This window comes from Leishmania mexicana, chromosome 20 (assembly GCF_000234665.1).
Source record: "Leishmania mexicana MHOM/GT/2001/U1103 complete genome, chromosome 20".
In the NCBI taxonomy this organism is placed as follows: Eukaryota; Euglenozoa; class Kinetoplastea; order Trypanosomatida; family Trypanosomatidae; genus Leishmania; species Leishmania mexicana.
Window position 1 is genome coordinate 228,991 of NC_018324.1, and position 18,396 is coordinate 247,386.

The 18,396-nt window shown below is 50.6% G+C and overlaps 1 protein-coding gene across 1 annotated transcript; it reads left to right on the top strand.

Annotated features, from left to right (window-relative positions):
• Positions 1-5,531: 5,531 nt before the first annotated feature.
• On the top strand, positions 5,532-7,154 carry LMXM_36_0740 (conserved hypothetical protein; the record flags this gene model as incomplete). The annotated part of the gene is made up of 1 exon (XM_003874370.1): positions 5,532-7,154. One exon carries the CDS (start codon positions 5,532-5,534, stop codon positions 7,152-7,154), a length of 1,623 nt encoding a protein of 540 aa, XP_003874419.1.
• Between the last annotated feature and the right edge of the window lie 11,242 nt (positions 7,155-18,396).

The window sequence follows — 18,396 nt, forward strand, 5'->3', positions numbered from 1 at the left end:
CGCGGCCTCTCCTCCATCCGGCCGGGCGGGTGCGATGAGGCACGGGTGCCGGAGGCAGGACGAGAGCGCAGCGAACGGCACTGCGGAGCCCTCCCGGCTGCGGCGTGAAGGGTGCCCGCACCGCCTTGTGGGATGCGGCGGCAGGGCGCTGCGTCCTAGAGGGCCCGGATGTAGCCGCTGCGCCACAGGAGGCGGGTGCGCTGTGGTTGGGTGCGCATACTTTTTCTGACCTTGAGCTGTTAGTAGGGCCCTTTGACTGCGAAAGTGTTTTTACGGTTGTCATTTTTTCGATGCGGAGTCAGGCTCGCATCTGAGTACACAAGTAGCGGGGTGTTGCCAGACGCAGAGCGACGAAAGAGAAAAAGTGTTTATGGATGTCTTTCGAGGGATGATTTACGTGACCCCAGAGCTGTGGCGGCGTTTCACGTTGTAAAGAAGCGCCTTATTGAGAGGAGACAAAGCAAGACAATGACGGGAATCCAAAAAATAAGCTGCAGAGAAGAATGGAAACGACATTATTGGCATATTCTGGAATGCCTATCAGGAAGTCGGTGCTTACGCGTGGGCTGTTGCTATTACGGAAAAAGGGGCAGAAGGCTGGAGCGAACCGCGAATGGCTGTTTCGGAATTGTAGAAAAGGGATATATATATATATGCAGGCGTATGTAGATATTCATGTGTGCGTGTGTTTGTGTGGTCATGTTTCCACGAATAGGCGTGTGGAGGAGAGAGCATGTGCTGCTGCGACAGAGAGAGAGGGCTTGAGAATTGAATGGCGTGTACTATTACTACTACTACTGTACGATTGCGTGAACGACATGTGCGTGTTGCTTTGAGCGTGTGTGTGCGTTTGTGTGCCTGCGTTTGACCGTCTCTCTCTCTCTGCGTGTCTGTGTAGCGTGTCTACCCCTCCCCTTCTGTCTTTCCATCCCTCCGCTTTATTTGTTACGTGGCTGAAGCCGTGACGAAGATCACGCTACAACAAATTAGAAAAGAGAAAATGGCGAAAATGTCGAGCGGGACAGTCGGCATAGAGAGGAAAGGCAGCTGGGTGACGATGGGGGCGACGAGGAGGCCTGAGGTGATGTCGATCGACCACCTCAGCGCCGCCTTGCACCCGACTTGTTGCGCTCTGCGTCTCTCTTCACTGCCCGCGCCTCACTTCTGTCGGCGACAGTGGTAATCCCTTCACGATGAAGGGACTGCAGCGGCGCATCTCTGTTGGATGCACGACTGTTTTCTTCATTCACTGCGTTATGTGAACGGGCAACAAGGAGAGGGAAAGAGGTGATGTGATTATGGAGGAGATCATTGAGGCAGCGAGGGCTTCTCGCTTTATTTCAACTTTGAGATGGCGAAATTTCATCCCCCGCACCCGTACACCCGACTGTGATGTACGTGGGTGCGGCCTGGTGTTCAAAAAAAAATGAATCTCTGACGTTTTTCTTACCCCCGCCTCTCTGCTTGCGTGCTGTTCATTCCTTACGCTTTCCTTTCACCCCTATCGTGCATCCGAACCTGCGGCGCCGTACGCACCGCACCTCTTTCCTTACTCTTCCTCACCTGCACCTCGTCGAATTCCCTTTACCATACCTGAACACACATGAAAAGATTCGAAGCGTTTTTGGCGCCACCCCGTCTCACCTCCTCTCTCGCTCCAGTTGTAAAAGTTCATCTCTCTCTCTCTGTGCTCGACACCCCCTCCAGTCTAGGACTACAATCTAATCTTCCAGCACAGCGCACGGTTTTCGGTTCTTCCGTTGTCTGTCTCAGTCGGACTTTACCACGACCACAATTTTCTCTCCCTTTTCTCCTCCCTCATCTGGCAGCTCAAATTGCACATACATATATCCCCCCTCCCTCCCCCTCTCTCTCCCTCCCTCTTTGGGTTTGCGTGCGTGTGTCACTCGCACTCTCTTTCTCTCATCATTATCAGCATCGTCGACAGGACTCGAAGAAGAGTAGCATATCAGCAGTGCTCTTTTCGTTGTGTGCTTCCCCCCCACTGCCCTTTTCTTGTTTTGTCCCCTCCCCCTTCTTTCCTCGCCTCTCCTCTCTTCCCACCTCTTCACTTCCCTCGCTTCGTTTCCTTTACTGTTCTGTTGTTGTTTTCTTTTTTCCCTTGGCTGTTCTTGTTTTCTTTCTTCTCTCTTTTGGAGCTTTCCTTTTTTTTTGTATGTGTGCGTGCGTGTGTGTGTGTGTGCTGTTTCGTTCTCTCTGTGATCACCCCACCCCATCCCCTGTCCCTTCCCTCCCTGTTTTCCTTGTTGTGGTTGTTGTGCTTGGGCCTTCTCTCCAATTTTCTCTGTACTTTCCCGTTCCCTCTCGTATTTTGATCTTGTTTGTTAGTGTCGATCTGACGTCTTCGTCGTTTATCCGACTCCTTCTTCTCACACTCTTACCCCCCCCTCCTTCGCTCCTCCTGTGCTGCGCTTTTTCACGCACCACCGCCGTCACCATTTTCCTTTTCTGCGTTTCTCATTTACGACGTTTCCTTGTGTGTGCGTGTGTGTGTTTTTTCCGCCCTTTTCCGACTCCCTCACGGTATACACGGACACGAGGAGACAACAGGACGAAAAGAAAAAAATCAATCAAAACGTTGATGCCGAACGCATTTTGAAAAGCCTCGCCTTTTTATTTCTGAATTCTGTTCTCTTTTCTTGCCTGCCTGCCTGCCCCCCCCCCCACCCACCCCTTTTTTGTTTCTTCGGAAATACACCCCCTTCTCGCCCGTAGCGTGTCTACTCTGTTTGGTTCTTAGTCCTCTCTCTGTGTTTGTTTGCTTTTACGTAGATCGAGTTGCGCCTCTCCCTTCCCTCCCCCGCCTCTCTCTTCACTCTGCTGCGTCTCTATTCCCGCTTTTCTCCTTTTTCGTTGCTTCAGCCTCGCCGTGTCTTTTCTCCCCTCCTTCCCGTGCCGTTGCCCTTGTCGTTTGTTTTCTGATTTGCCCCTCACCTTCCCACCGTATCCGACGCAGACACACCCATACGTACCTTGTCTAGCTCTCACTGTCTCGTCGCACGCCAGCCGCCCTGCCTGCCGCCGCAAAACTTCTCTTCGACACGATACCTCCCACGCGCGTGCATGCGTGTGTGTATGGTAGTGCCGAGATCATTGTAAAGTGCCGTCACGGCCCGAAAGAGAGACAGAAAAGCACGGAGGGAAATCAAAGAAGATACACCGGAGTTGACGAGCTGCTGCGTTTTTTTGTTGTTTGCTTTCTCACACTCGAAGAAGAGGAGGAAACTGAAAGGCGCGGTGTCTTGCTTGCACTTTTTTATTTGCGTGCTTGCTTCCTCTCTGGTATTCCTTTTCCTTTACGCTTCGTCTCTCCTTGTCTGCGGCCTCAACGCAGCTCGTTATTGGCCGAAGGAGCACTGAAGAACGGACCCAACCACAGAAGGGGAGGCGACGCCTTCGTCACGAATACGTGTACAGGGGGTAGCACTCGTTACACAGTTTCGCTATCATCACCTGTTCAGTGACACAGAGACCAAGGAAGCAAACAACGCATCTTCCTCTCACTCGGTATCGTTGTTCTTTTGTTTCGCGTTTTCTCGTTCTTACACACAGTAAAGACCCCCTAACAGCTACTCTACCCCCCCCCCCCTCCCCTCCCCTCCCCTCCCCCCTACCACACTCGTATACCAACGCGCACGTTCTTTGTATACAAACGAAAGAGAGCAAGACGGCGTGAGGAGAACCGAAGAGGACGACAAAGAAAAGTCACAACCCGGAGAACACACACGCGTGTTGCGCATATCAAAAGTAGACAGTAATCATTTCTTCTCTCATATGATAAGACGGTGATCTATCTATTTTCGTTTCACTTTTTTTTTGTCCTTTATCGTTTACGTTTTTTTTTTCGCGCGAATCGGCGCTCTGCTTGCTCATCGTCGGTTGCGGCCCCCCTCCCTCCTTTTTTTTTCGTCTCGCTACCGTGTGGATTCACTGAGAGTGTTTGTTTATTTCTCTCTCTCTCAGCGCCTGCATTTGGAAGTTGGTGTGCGAATTTTCGGGCTCCATTGGATCCGGCGAAGTGTGCGCATCCCTGCACTAAGTGCGTCCGTACGCCCTCAAAAACTCATCAACATCCTTCGACGTGTACACTGAGCAATCGCTTCTCCTTCACTCGACTGATTGTTGCTCTTCGCCTTCTCACCCATCAAACTGTTTGCCCGTCTATATCCCCACTCTACCCCTTTTTTATTTCCTGCGTTTGTTTGTCCTCCACCCACGTATTTTAGCGCCTTTGAATATTTCACGTACTCCCTCCCTTTCTCACTTCCCCCCCACACACACACTTCAGCACCGGTCTGATTCGTTTGTTGGTCGGTCTATTCCCGCATTTAGCGCATTCGGTCTTTCTTCACATAATCGATCTTGTTGACTCGCTGGCGGAGCCGAATCCCGTTCCCTTTGCCTTCGTCTTTCTCTTTGTGTATTTCTGTTCATCTGTTTTTTCTTTCCATTGTTTCTTGTTTCCTTCGCTTTGTTGGCGAGGCTCGCACACACGCACTGTTGCCCACGGCGGTTCCCTGCTGTTACCCCAACTTTCCATTTTCCTCTTTTTCGTCTGCGATTCTTCTGTTGAGGTATTTGCCTTCCTTTTCTCGTTTTTTTTCTTTGGTCCTGTGTTGTGCTTTGGCTGGAGTCGTCGTTGCTTTGTTTTTTTTGTGTCTCGTTGGTGTTGGCCCCTCTCCCCTCACTCTCCTCTCCGCTAATATATCTAAATATATATATAGAGAGAGTGATATATATACATACATCCTGGTTTTGTTTGCACTTCCGTTTTCGCGTGTTTTCCGTTGTGCAACGAGTTAGAGGCGAAGGCACACACAACACACAACACACATAACAAAAAAAGGCCAACACAGAAATAAGCACACGCACACAAAAGAGCCTTCACGGTGCTGCCCCTTGTCCGAGTAGAAATTGAGAGGAATTCCATATCGCTGGTTGTAGGCTAGTACACACTGCGACTGCACCGCCGACGCGCCTCCCTTCCCCCCTCCTGGTCTCTACACCTTTCATCTTCATTGTCCCCACCAGCCTAGGCCTTTTTCCGGCCTCTCTTTCATTTGAGGGGTCTCCATCTCTCCTTCTCTCTCGTGCTATCTTGTCCTCACTGTTGTCGTTCTCTCCCCCTCCCCTCGTCTTTCTTCGAGCCCCTTTTTTCTCGTTGTGTCCCTTCTCAGTTCAACGTAGCCCTCCCTCCTTCCCTGCCCCCTTCCACCACCCTCTCTCACTGACATCATAATTTGTTTCGTTAGGTATTCGCTCGTCCGTTTCTATCTTCTTGTGTGTGTGTCTGCGGATTCACTGTGTGAAGAGAAGGATCGCGACCTTACCCCTGCCCTCCGCACGCGCACAGTCAAGTTGCTCCTCCTCAACGATACTCAAAGGACCAGCGTCAAACGAAGAGAAACACACAGGCGGGGATATCTGCGCAACACCAGGGTAACTGTGGTGCTTGATCAGACAAACAACGTACAAAAAAACTTCAACGGACTCCCACGACGAATAAGAAAATGTTCCCCATGGATATCGCCAACAGTGGGAACCAGCAGATGGTGTACCGCAACAACCAACCCCCGCAACAGCGTCAGCAGCACCAGATGCCGCAGCATCATCTGCAGCAGCAACACCATCAGATACCGCAGCAACAGATGTTTCCATCTCAGTATGGATATCAGCAGCAACAGCCTTACCTCGCGTACCCCAGCACCGCAAGCCCAAGCGCCGGGAAGGGAGCAATGGACTTTATACCGTCACAGCAATACATGCCTCAGCAGCAGATGTTCCCGTACGGATACACGCAGCAGCATCAATCTCCGTTGAACCAGCAGTTCTTCCCTTCGGTGATGGCCCCGCAGACGCAGCCGCCACCGCCGCCCTTGCGCTACAACCAACAGGGCAACAGTAACACCACCAACCAGTACATGGGTGGCCATGTCGGTGGCCATCCGCGTTACCATGGCGGACGTGGACGCGGCGGCATGCACAGCGGATATGGTGGCCAGTTCCATCGACAGGTGCACAACAATTACTTCTACAACCAGCAGCACCACTATAGCAGCAACAATGCCGTGCCGGAAAAGACGCCGACCGTGCACCTAATTCACCCAGAAACGAAAAAGATCATCAGCATCAAGCTGAACCGTATTTACAGCACCATGGCGGACATTCGTCCTCAGTTTCAGCATCAGCAGTCGCACAGCAACGGCGCTTCTGCGAGCAACGTCGCTAGCGTCGTTGAGGACAGCAAGTCGGAGAAAGCGAGTGCGAACGAGAGGCCGAAGGAGAAGAGTGATTCTTCGCCGGCGCCAAAGTTTGATCCCAAGACGACGAAGCTGGTGCTATGTCTCAGCTTCCTCAGCCCCAAGGGGTGCATGCACGGCAGCGGGTGCGATAAGGTGCACATCGCCGGTCTCGAGTACACCTGGCCACAAGTGGAGGCGAAGGAGGTGAAGAAGGAAGGTAAGAAGGCATACTCCGCAGGTTTTTTTGTGCACTGCTACGACCCAACCTTGACTCGCTACTACAAAGTACCGTCAGGGTCTGTCTACGTGACGAAAGGCAGCGCCGACTACGTGAACATGTTCAACGACCACGGCGATAACTTCAAGATGAAGTTCAAGCTGTGTGCGCCGACGCTGGAGGGCGCCGAGTGCGAGAAAGGGGAAGAGTGCGAGGACATCCACTGCTCCGTTGCCGACCTGGAGGCGGTGCGGGAGAACAGCGCAAACGCGACGCACATCAACAACATTGAGGCCATGGCCGATGTGCCGCGCCTGCCTGCTGACATGACGGTACGCGTCTTCAATCAGAACAGCTTCGACACGTGGCGAGACTACCCGGGCGGTAACTTACTCATAACGGAGGGAGCCAAGGCATATCAGAAACAATACGAGCAGGAGATGAACAGCGTGCCGACCCGAAAACGTATGCAGCACTGCGCACACTTTCGTCTCAAGGACATGTGTCGCCTCGGCGAGTCATGCAGGTTCCTTCACGTACTACCGACGGAACAAGAGCTCAAGGAGCGCAAGGATGCCGAGGCGGCCGAGGCGGCTGCAAAGACGATGGAGGAGGCGACGGGCGAGGGAAACATGAAGGCAGATGAGAGAGGTGCAGGGGCGAAGATCGAGTAGGTGCACGATGGCAAGAGAGGATGGAAAAAAAGCGACTCAAAGGAAAGAACCAGATGACGAAGCTCGATCGGCTCCAAACGCCGTCCTCTGACGAGAGTACAGGACGTTACACAGACAAAAGCGCTACCCCCATACGCAAATGGACAGAGGAGGTGTGTGTGTGTGTGTGTGCACTTCGTGCCTGGCTGCCGTTCGGCTGTTGCGCTCTTCTTGCATTCCAGAAACACTAACCTCACTTCGTCATGTGGCTCATGTCGCCATGACGCTGTTCTCTTCTTGTTGTTGCCCACTGTGCTTTCCTTTTTTTTACTTTCGCATGTGACGCTTTTTTTCCCTCAGTGTGGTCCTTTCTTTTCTGTTTTTTTTTTTCTTTTGTCTTGCTTCTCTCGTATCGTCTTCGGCCATCCTCGTCATCATGTCTCAACGCTGCCCCCTCTCTTTTTATTTTCTGCGTGCTGTTTGCGCGGAATCTGCGGAGGGGGACGGTGCGTGATTGCTGCTTGTGGCTTGGAGCTCGGTATGCGTGTGTGTGTGTACGTGTTCAATCATTGCCGGTCTCCCTGTGCCTCTCGCTCACTTTACATTGACCTTGACTCTCTCTCTCTCACTCTGTTTACATGTTTGCTTTTTGTTGATTACTGTGCTCTCTTGTTTTTTTTTCGTCTATAATCCTTGCCATGCTGTCTCTTCGTTAGATCCTCCGTTGTCCCCTCCTCCTCTCTATGTCTCCCTCCTCGACGGACGAAGACGAACTACAAAGGAAAGCAAAACAGAAGGAAGAAACGTCGTCGATGGCGCATTGGCTGTGTGTGTGTGGCGCTGTGTTTCTCCCTCCCCCTCCCACTCTCCCTTTCAAGCCCCTCACCACTCCTCTCTTTGTTTTCCCGCGTGTGATTTACTTGCGCTCGCCGCTCGCCGCTCGCCGCTCGCCGCTCGCTCTCGCTCTCGCTCTCTCTTGTGTGTTTCTTGTTGTCTCTTCGTCGCGTGTGTCGGCTCTCAGTTGACGTTGCCGTCAGCGCCGCCGTCGCAGCGTGTTGTTGTCCGGTGTGAATCGGCCCTTGTATCCCCTTTGCGTGTGCGTATGTGTGTGAACATGTGCGCTGAATGGGTGGATGGAAAGAGGCAATGTCCCGTTTCACTTTTGGGCTCCTCACAGACTTTTCCGTCTTTCTCTCAAGGGCGCAGGTGGCCAAAGGAAAACACGTCGTTTCCCTGCCCTTTCCGCCCCCCTTTCCATTGGTGCATCACCTGAAGACAGAGCGCAGCAGAAACACCCACAACAAAGCACCATTTCCCCATCATGATGTGTGCACCAAACGCGTGACCATGTGCAGGAGAAGACAACCGCAGTGCGTGTGATGTATTCGCACGCTAGTTGGGGCTCCTTTTTTTATTGAGGCGGCTTGCGTCGGGATTGGTATTAACGTAATACAGCGTGTAGTGCTCTTGTTCCCCTTTTCGCTGCCTTTTCCTTTTTCTGGGGGAGGGGTTTCGTTTTAGACGCGCCCTTTTCGCCACTTCTGCTCCTGGACGAAGAGAACACACACTGCCCCCACTTACCCATGAAGAGCGAAGAAAAAAAAAGGAGATCAAAACGAAGAAAACGTACTCGGGGAGGAAACGGACGAGGAGCGAAGCGAAAAAAAAGGAGTAAGAAACCATAGAACACAATGCGCACTCCAGGTACACGCGCACACACCGGGTGTGTGCAAGGAAAGCGGTCGCTCTACGCGTGCCTTTGCTCCATGAGAAAAGGGAAGACCTCGCATTTTGTTTTCTTATCTGTGAACCAAGCGGGTTTCCTCGTCTTCGTATTCTTCTCTCGAGGCCCGTCGTTCTCCTTTCACCTCCTCATTTTCACTCTTGCGGCAAGAAAATGCAAAGGGCTACTGCGTGGGCTGAAAGAAAATGGTCAAGAATTTGCTAGGTAGGCGCACATGCTCACCAGCACATCAGCGAAAATAACATCGGAGGTTTTTTCTCTCCGCTTTTTTTCCTTGTACGCTTTTCTCCTTGTGCCTGTCCTCGTGGCAGTCTACACGCATATACAAACGCGCCGCGCATACACGGATCCTTTGTCAAACACCCACTCCCTCTGCGTACAGGATTCCAGTAACATTCCATGGGAGGCAAGACAAAGAGAGACACGAGAATGGAAGACTCGAAAAAAAGTGGAAAGAGCGCGAGCAAAGTTCATGGAGGACCATTGCGTATCTGTATGTACATATATATATATATATATGTGTGTGGGTGTGGACAGAACCATATTGAGCAGGCTGGTGATCTTTTTCCTCTTGCTCTTTCTGTTGCTGTCCTCTTTTCCCACCTCCTGTGCGTTCCGACTGTCCGTCCAAGTGTGTTACTCGCTGCTTGCTTCGCTGTGTGCTTCCAGAGGTTTATGCTATGTCTCTGTCTCAGCGCGTGTGTGTGTCTGTCTTTGTGTTTGTGTGACCTTCATCACCTATATGTACAGCTATTCTGCCTCCTTTCCCCACTCGGGGTGTGGTCTTCTTCCCTATTTTTGCTCTCCTTTGTTTCCCTTTTTCTTTGCTGTATAGTCTTTCAAGTTTAAAAGTGTGCCCTCCCCCCGTTTTTGTTCTGTTATCTTTGGTCTTTTCTTTTCCATACACGCCCCTTTTCTTTTTTTAGTTGTCTCTCTCTCTCTCTCGTTTTCGTCCTGTTTGTGCACACTCTCTCCCTCCCCTCGTCACTCTTTCGCTGTCTTGCTGCCCCCCTTTTTCTTTATTATTATTATTTGGTGTTTCTGTGTTTCTGTGTTTCTGTGTCTCTGTGTCTCTGTCTGTCATGTCTGCGTGTCCCTATTACCCCCCTTTGTTTTCGCTTGTATGGCATCTCTTCGCTTGTGTTTTCCAACAGACCTCGTCGTCTGCGTGGTTTCGACCTCCTTTCCCATATCTCTTTTTTTTTGCTGTTTCACCTTCTTCAGCGGGTTGTATCTTTTTTTTTCGCGCAGTTTTTTTTTGTTTTCGTGTGTGTTTGTCTGTCTGTCTGTCTGTCTGTGCTTGTGTGAGCGGCCATATGAGAGCTTCACTTTATTGTGAGCGCCCTGATTCCATTCTTCTTTTGTGTGTGTATGTGTGTGCGTGCGTGCGTGTTTTTTTATGAGTTCTGTCCTTGTCTCTCCACCCTTTTTTTTTCTTCTTTGCGTGCCTTTTCGCGCTCTCTTCTTGAATGTTTTTATTTATTTATTTCATCACTTCCTCAAATTTGATGCGTCTTGCTCCTCAGCCCCTCTGCACACACACACACACACACACACCCTCTCTTCCCAAAATGCGCACCTCACCCGTCTCTGTCTGTCTGTCTGTCTTTGTGGCTTGTACTCTACGGCACTCGACGATTCTTGTGGAACCCTGTCTTTTCTTCCGCACTCTCTCTTTACCTTGCTTTCGCTCTTTTCCACTCGCTGGCTCAATTGGATACCCTCACAGGCACAGTAATGATAGACGTGTTGTGTGCGCCAAAGGGGTCATCATTCAATGCCACGTGCGTTCCCTCGAACGGAGAATGATGAACCGATGCGCTGGCCACACACACACACACACACACAGGCAATGAAGAAGAGAGCTACCAAGCGCACTGCTTGGCCCCCCTCCACCTCTCCTTTTCCTCCTGTTTCTTTTGCTTCTCTGTTCACGTTGAGTGTTCATGTCTAGTGCTCACATCTTCGGTTTTGGTTTGTTTCCTCCGCGCCTCTGTTGCTTCGCTTCAAACGGTGTTCCTCCCTCCCTCCCTCTCTTTTTTTGTTCTTCCTTCCCACATGCTTTGATTTTGTTTACTGCCATGCATGCCCCCCTCCCCATCACCGTGTTGTGCTCCCATGCAACCTTTTTCGTTCCTCAACCGTTTGCCTTTCTCGCCTATTCCTTTCTCAGCTGCACTGCCTCTCCACTTCATCCTTTCCATTTTATTTTTCTATCTTGTGTCTCGGCTTCTCTGTCTTTACCTTTCTCTGGCTGTGAGTCTTTTCCCGCGTCTCGTGGGTTTGCATTTCCTTTGCGCCTTTTCTTGATCTGCCTTCTCGTTCATGTTTTTTTTTCTTCTCTGTATGTCCTCTTCCCCTCTTGTATGTGTATGTGTGTGTGTTCACGTACCGCTCTCTCCTCCTCACTTCGACCTTCAGCCTCGCTTACACCTCTCTCTCTCCCTTTCTCTACTTACATTGTCTGATATCGTGCGTTGTGTTTTCTTCTCCGACTACCACCACCACGTTGCACTCCCCTGCACCTCGTTGCCCCACCCCTTATGTTTTTCTTGGGCGCCGCCACTTCCATGGAATACGGAAGTGACGCGAGAGGGAGACGCGGCACAACGACGTGTGCGAGCAGGTGGAGGGCCGCACGCAGACAAACCAAACGTCACGAACATCAAGAGAGCTTTTGCACAGTGGATTACGTGAATCAGACAATGTGTGTGAGCGTCTGTCTGCGCTGTTACCCCTCTCTTTTCTACTTGAGAAAGCAGAAGTATAAGTGCGCGTGCGCGTCACGCGCAAGAAAGCGAAGAGTGCCGAGGTGTAGCCGAATCCCCTCCCTCCTCCCCCCACACACAACAAACGTGCTCGGACACGCCACGCATCGTTGTCAAGCGCACTTCAAAGGGGAAAAAACACCGTCGAACCTACCGTTTATCACACGTGCAAATCGCCTGCTGAACTATCGTCACAAGCACATCCGCAACCCTTTTATCTACAAAAGGAAACGGGTTGACGAGGTCATAAGCGGTAGGGAACAAAAGCGGCAACAGACTCCGCGCCAGTCGGGTACTTCTCCATCCCGGTTTCTTTACTAGCACACACACACACATACATGCATACATACATACATACACAAGTACGCTGCTCGAAAGCTGGTGCCATCATCTTCGCGAGCCTGTACAGTTGCTTGTGTGACGTGCCTCTTTCTGTGTTTCTGTGGATGTCTCTTGCGCATGGTCATCCCCTTCAAAATCGCTTCTTGCTCTACCTTGTTCTACCTCTTTGCGAAGGGCGAAAAAAACAGCAACGACAGGGAGGGTGCGTGTGCGGACGCTCTCCTCCTTCACGTTTGTTTACCGCGCTCGCGTACTTGACCTTTTCTTCCTCTGTTCTCCTCGATTTTGCCTACTTCTTCGTTTGCGTCGCTTTTTGCTTGGTCTGAAACGGTGCGCTTCTCTTTTTCTCTCTATACATGTATATATATATATGCGTGTGTGTGTGTTTCTATTTTGTCCATCTTCTCTGGTTGACTCTTCTCTGTGCGTTTTGTCCCTTGTCGTTTTCTTTTCTGTGTAATGTTATGTTCACGTTTGCTCTCGTGGCAGTTGCTTTCCATGCACTAACTTGCTCAGCCTCCCTCTCGAACCCCTTTCCCTCTCTTCTCTTCGCCTTCGCGCCGAAGAAAGGTTTGCATTGTGCAAAAGAAAAAAGAAGAACCACTATCACGAAAAAGTCCAGTGAAGACATAAAACAGACGGTCGTACCATAGGATCTTTTTTTCTCCCTTTCTCATTGTTATTGTTTGCTGTGTTCCCTCCCCCTTTCTCCAGGTTGAACTTCTGCGCCTTCTTGTAGACGCATTAAGATGAACAGCTGTGCAACGCACACACCATCGCACTTGCCGCTCAAGCGCGTTGTGTGCACGCTGCAGAGACAAGGGCAGAGACATACGGCGATTGTCAAGAAGAGCATCAGCAACCGTAGAAAACGAGAGCTAGAAGACGAAGCCCCCAAAAGACGGGACAAGGAACAGCACCGGCACCGCAACAAGCGAACAAAAAGGAGAAAGAAAAGAGATATCGGAGTCCATTGATGATCTGACGCGCTTCATTTTCTTTATCTGTGCTCCTGAGACGCAGAACTATACAACGAAGAAGACATGAGGAAGGACTGTGGGCAATCACACCGCCGCCGCTGTCCTCCTGAAAATGAGGTGATTTACACAAGCGTGTTTCTTTGTGTATCCGCCGCATCGTCGTGTTTTTTTTTCTCTCTTCAGTCTTCTCAGTTTTTGATCTATATGTAGGTGTGCCTCCCTTCTCTCTTCACTCGTTTCGGCGCTCCCATATCCTCTTCCTGCTGCACCGCCCCCTCCCCCTCCCCCGTTTCCCAGGTCTTTTGTTGTCAGCTATTTTTTTTTTCTGTGCTCTCTCTTCTCTCTGTGTGTTGTTCAGCACTGACAGCAAAAGAAAAGTATAAGAAACAGTGAAGCGACGAGGTCAAAAGGGGTGTGGGTAGAGCAATACGAAGGAAGCAGTGCTGTGAAGGCGGCCACTCCAGTTTAGCAGAGGTCTCTCTGTGCGCGTCGGCTCGCTCTTCCATCCGTGCGTTTGTTTCGTACTGCAAGTGTTTTCTTATATAGGGCGGTACAATGTGCACCGCCACGTCTCCGTCGGCGTATTCCTTTAATTCAAACATTAAGGTATAGGAAGGTAAGACACCTCGACAAGGACGTGTTCCCTGTACGTGGAGCAATGTTGTCGCGCTTGTTATTGGCGTGTACTCGGTCTTTCTTCTGACTTTGTGTGTCCACACTTGTTGATCGTCTTGTCTTTTTTTTCGGTTTTCTAGCGGGCCTCTCGACGCTGATTACTCTCCGTGTCTCCGTTCCCACTATACAAGCCCACGTACACACTTATGTGTTCTGCTCGCGCCTCTCAACGCGCTTGTAACCGGCGTGCAGTACTGTGCAGGTGTGCCTTTCAAGGTCTCTTTTTCTTATATACGGAGGCTAGCTTTCTTCCGCCAAAGAACACAGCTGGAGAAAAAAGGCAAGGAAAAGAAGGAGCGCAGAGGGAGAAAGAGGTGGGTGTGGCGGGGTGGGAGCTCCATGACCGCACAGCTCTAATCGGGACGAGTGTATGTGGCAGATCTGCGGATTCCACAATCCCATGCGCGGATGTACCACCTCATACCTTTATGAGTGCTTTTTTTGTTCGTTTGTTCTCGCCGCCCTCACACCCAACCTTTCTCACAAAATTCATCATCTCGTGGACCCGGTAAGGCGACAAAACACCGCATACCCATACACGAACTCTCACCACCCACCCGCGAGCAAGGAGGGCGAAAAGAAGTGAGGTGGTGTGATCTCTGGCAGATCATCGCTTCTTGGCATCATATGTTTTTTTTGTTTCTCTCCCATTCGTTTTTCTGCTTTTTTTTGTTGCTTGCTCCTTTTCCCCCTTGCGCTCACGCAGCTCTTCGCTCCGTCGTCTTTTTGCGCCGCAAATCGCTGACGCTGTGCTATACAGGAATAGGTGCACACAGGCACAACGCACGTGCGCCAGCGCGCAGACACATGGTCGACGCGCTGTGAGTATAACAGAACACACGCGCCTGCGCCTGCGTGCGTGTAGTGTGCGCGGTATGGGGCGGAGATGACGTGGTGCAGGTTTCTCGTTGATGTTCTCGTTCTGCTGGGTGATGAATGGCGCGGACGAAGAACATGAGGAAACGGAAAAGAGATGGGCTATTCGTTCTACTACTTGTGCTTCGGTGCTCTGTCCATCTTTGTGTGCTTGTCGAACCCGACCTCTGTCGTGACTGTGATTTACTCTCCTCTCGACCATGCTTGCGGATATGGACGTCTCTCGATTTTTTGCCCGGGATCATCTCTTTCTCTGTGCACCGTTCACTACCATCGGGTTCCCAAGTCGCAGCACGTACTCGCCCCTTCTTCCTCTCTGTTTTCCCCCTCCCTTTTTTTTCGCTCTTGTCGTTTGTATAGCCGAAACTTTTCTTGATCATACTCTCTTTCCGTTTTTCGTTTTTTCGCTTTTTGTTTTAGCTTTCAGAGCATCACCACCACTACCACCACCCAACCCCTTTGCTTTCTGTTTTTCTCCCTTGTCGTTGGCTCATTGATCCCGCTGCCTTTCTGATTTCTCATTTCGGTATGGCACTTGCTGGCTACATAGCTTTCTCAGTCTCCCCTCTTCCTCCATACTGCTTCTTCTCACGTAGACCCCTCCTCTTTTTTTCCGTCGCTTCCCTTTTTTGTTGCTTCGCCTTCTCTCGGCCTTTTTCTAATTCTTTGCTTTCGCCGCCTCATATGTTAACCATGCTCCTCTCTTTCTCCCCTTTTCTTTACCCGTCTTTCCGCCTCACCATCATACACAACTCTCGCTTTCCGCTCCTCCTCGTCTTTTCGATTTGCTCGTCGTCATACTCCCACTTCTCCTTCCGCAGCCTCCACATTTGCCCTCGCACATGTCTCTCCTATTTGTTGGTTCTGTGGCAGTGTGCCATCTGACGCCTTTTTTTCTGTTCTCGTCCATCATGGCTTGTGCGTTCGTGTTTGCGAGCCCCCCCCCAAAAAAAAAAACACCTACACAAGTTGAAGGAATGGTGCAGGACGAGCCCCCAAACCGCTGAACAAAAAGGAACAACAACAAAAAAAAACGGGACGAATAGGGAAGGAACGGCGCGATCTGTTCCACGGCGAGGGTTTTTTTGTTACTTCTATAGATGACCAAGACCGAAGACTCACAGGTACGGTGTATTTTGATACAACAGCCAAGGAGAGAGCAGCGGTGTGCGATTCAAGTTGTGCACACAAACACTTGGCTTGGGCTCTTTTTTTTCGTGTTGTTGTTCTACTCCCTTTTTTATTTTGCCCTGTGATTCCTCTTGTTTTTTTTCCCTTTTTTTCTTCGCTTTATTTTTTTCCATTTGCTCGTTCTTTTTTCTCATTCATTCTCTTGGTTTCTGTGTCGTGGCGTGCTTGTGCTCGTTTTCACCATGTGTGTCTGTGTGTGTGTGTGCCTTTTCTTCCCTCCCTCCCTCCCTCTCCTTCTTCATTTTACTTTACTCTTCTCCCTCTCGGTCTTTCTCGATCTTCGCCATTCCTCCTCTCTTGGTTTTCATGTTTTTTTTTTTGTTTTGTTTTCTTCTACCCATACCGTTCCACCCGCCCTTTCTCGTGCCCTCTTTCCCCGACCACCTTTCCTTCTTCCCCTCTCCTGTTTTGTAATAGCTGCGCAGCGAACACATACACATACACACACGCATACCCAAAAGAAAAAATCCGACTCTTCTATATTTTGACTGTGTTTCTTTGTTGCCTCTCTGTTGTGCTCCGCTGCCTTGCCGTCGTCTCTCTGTTTGCCGTTGTCTTGCCCTTCCTTCCGTTCCTCTTCGCGTTTTCGCTCTGTCTTTTCCTCCCTTGCCTGTTTCACTTACGGTTTTTCGGTGCGTCTATGCTCGACGCTCCCCAAAAGTCTTTTTATCTGGCCTACACATCCGTGTAGGTGTCTTATGCTTTTTTTTATGTGTCTCTCTCCCTCTCTCGTTCTGTTTGTTGGGCCCCGCCCCCCTCTACCCCAACAGCTGACGCTGCATTCACGACAAACATGGGACGTGCCGTGTGTATGCGCTTCTTTGGCTGATAAGCCACCTCACACCGAACACGTACATGACGGAAAGAAACGGTCAAACAGAAAAGATAAATAAGACAGCGAAGGAGTAGAGAGAGGGGGCGTGGGGGGAGGGGATTGGGGGGGGGGGGCGCCCCGGCGCGGTGTTCGCGTTCTTCTCTTTTCTCGTTCGCCTTTTCGTTTTTCTTCTTACTTCATTTGTTGTCTCTCAGGCGGAAATCCGTCTTTGGCTTCTCCCCCGCATGGCGTGTTCACCAGCGCATGCGGTTTCGTGTGTTCATCCCATGCATACACACGCACACACACGCACAGCATTTCTTCAGTCCCTCTTCTGTTGTTTTCCTTGCGCAGTGCCCTCACTGCCGCCTCTCTTCCCTCCATCGTCTTTTTCCACTCATGGCATGTCTCCGCCCGTCTCCCAAACATGCGTGACTGTGTATGAACATGTGTCTTATGCCTGCGTGCGATTCTCTCACCGTTCTCATGTGTGGTCCTTGGAGTGTGGCATTCACAAAAGTGTCTCATGCCCTTTTTTCCCCCGCCCCGTTCTCTCTCTACACCTGCGTATGTGTATGTGTGCGCCGGTGCTGCTTCGATCACGGTATACAACGACGTGTAGAGGAAAAAAAAACACAAAACAACAGACGATAGCGACAGCGAAGCCAACGAAAGAGGCGGAGAGCGGATGAAAGGATGCGACGATGCGACCCAAAGAGCTCTCGCATCCAAGGGGTGAACAACTCCCCTCCCCCTCCCCCCTCTCCGAAAAAAAAGAAACAAAACGATAAAAAAGGTCTTACCATATGCAGGAACGCTGATAATAATAATAAATAACACACACACACACACACGCATACATACATACACAGACGACGGAAAAAAAAGAGCCGTGGCGTATGCTGATGTTTTCCTCTTTTGGATTATTACGTGTATTCTTTTCATGTGTGCGCCCTCTCTCTCCTTTTCAGCCTATTTGCTTTGCTGTGGCCTACTTGCACACTCCCGGCGCTGTTCTGCGCATGTGGAACAGCAACAGCAAGCAGCGGTAAGGAAGAAGAAAACGAAGCAGAATGAATACATGAAAGAAGAAAACATGTGAGGTGGCAACAGGGAGAGACAGAGAAGGGAAAGGGAACCAAATAGAATAAAATTTTGCGGTGCACGCACAAGGGAAACAGACAGCTTGGCAAGGAGAGAGAGCACGAAGGGGAAGAGAGACTCACGAGCTAGAAAGTAGCGTTGAAGAGTGAAACTACTCACGCGTCTTTTCTCTTACGTCGTCGCTGTTTCTGTACCTCTCGCTGAACGTCATTTTTCGTTTTACGCCTGACGTGCCGACGGCGCATCGCCGTTCCTTGCAGTGTAGAGGAAGGAGAGGAAAAGCAGCGCAGGTGAAACAAGCAAACGAGGGAACAAACCAAACATCATACGTTATGGCCGTGCACTCACGTTCTTCTGTTCCCACCTCTCTCTTCCTCTTCCCCTCCCCAACGTCTCCTCTCTGCCGTGTTCTCTTGCTCCTTTTTAGCACCTTTCACGTCATCACCCATGTTTTTTTTTTTTTGACCCCCCTTTTTTCTGGTGTTTCTATCCTTGAGCTCGTCTTTATTGTTCATAGAGTGGAGACATGCATGTGCGCGCCTTTTTGCGTGAGCGTGTAATGTGCCTCTGCTTCCCTCCTCTGGCCTCCTCGCTGTCTCTCTGCTACATCCTCAATTTACGTCGTCTTTTTCTTTGTGCGCCATCTTCTCCGTTTCTCCTCTGCGTTAGATTTTTCCTTTCTTTTTCTTGGTTTATTGCTGTTTCCCCCCTTTTTCGGAGTTCTCTGGTCTTTTGTTGGCTTGGATGGCATTCCAGAGAGCGCCTTCTG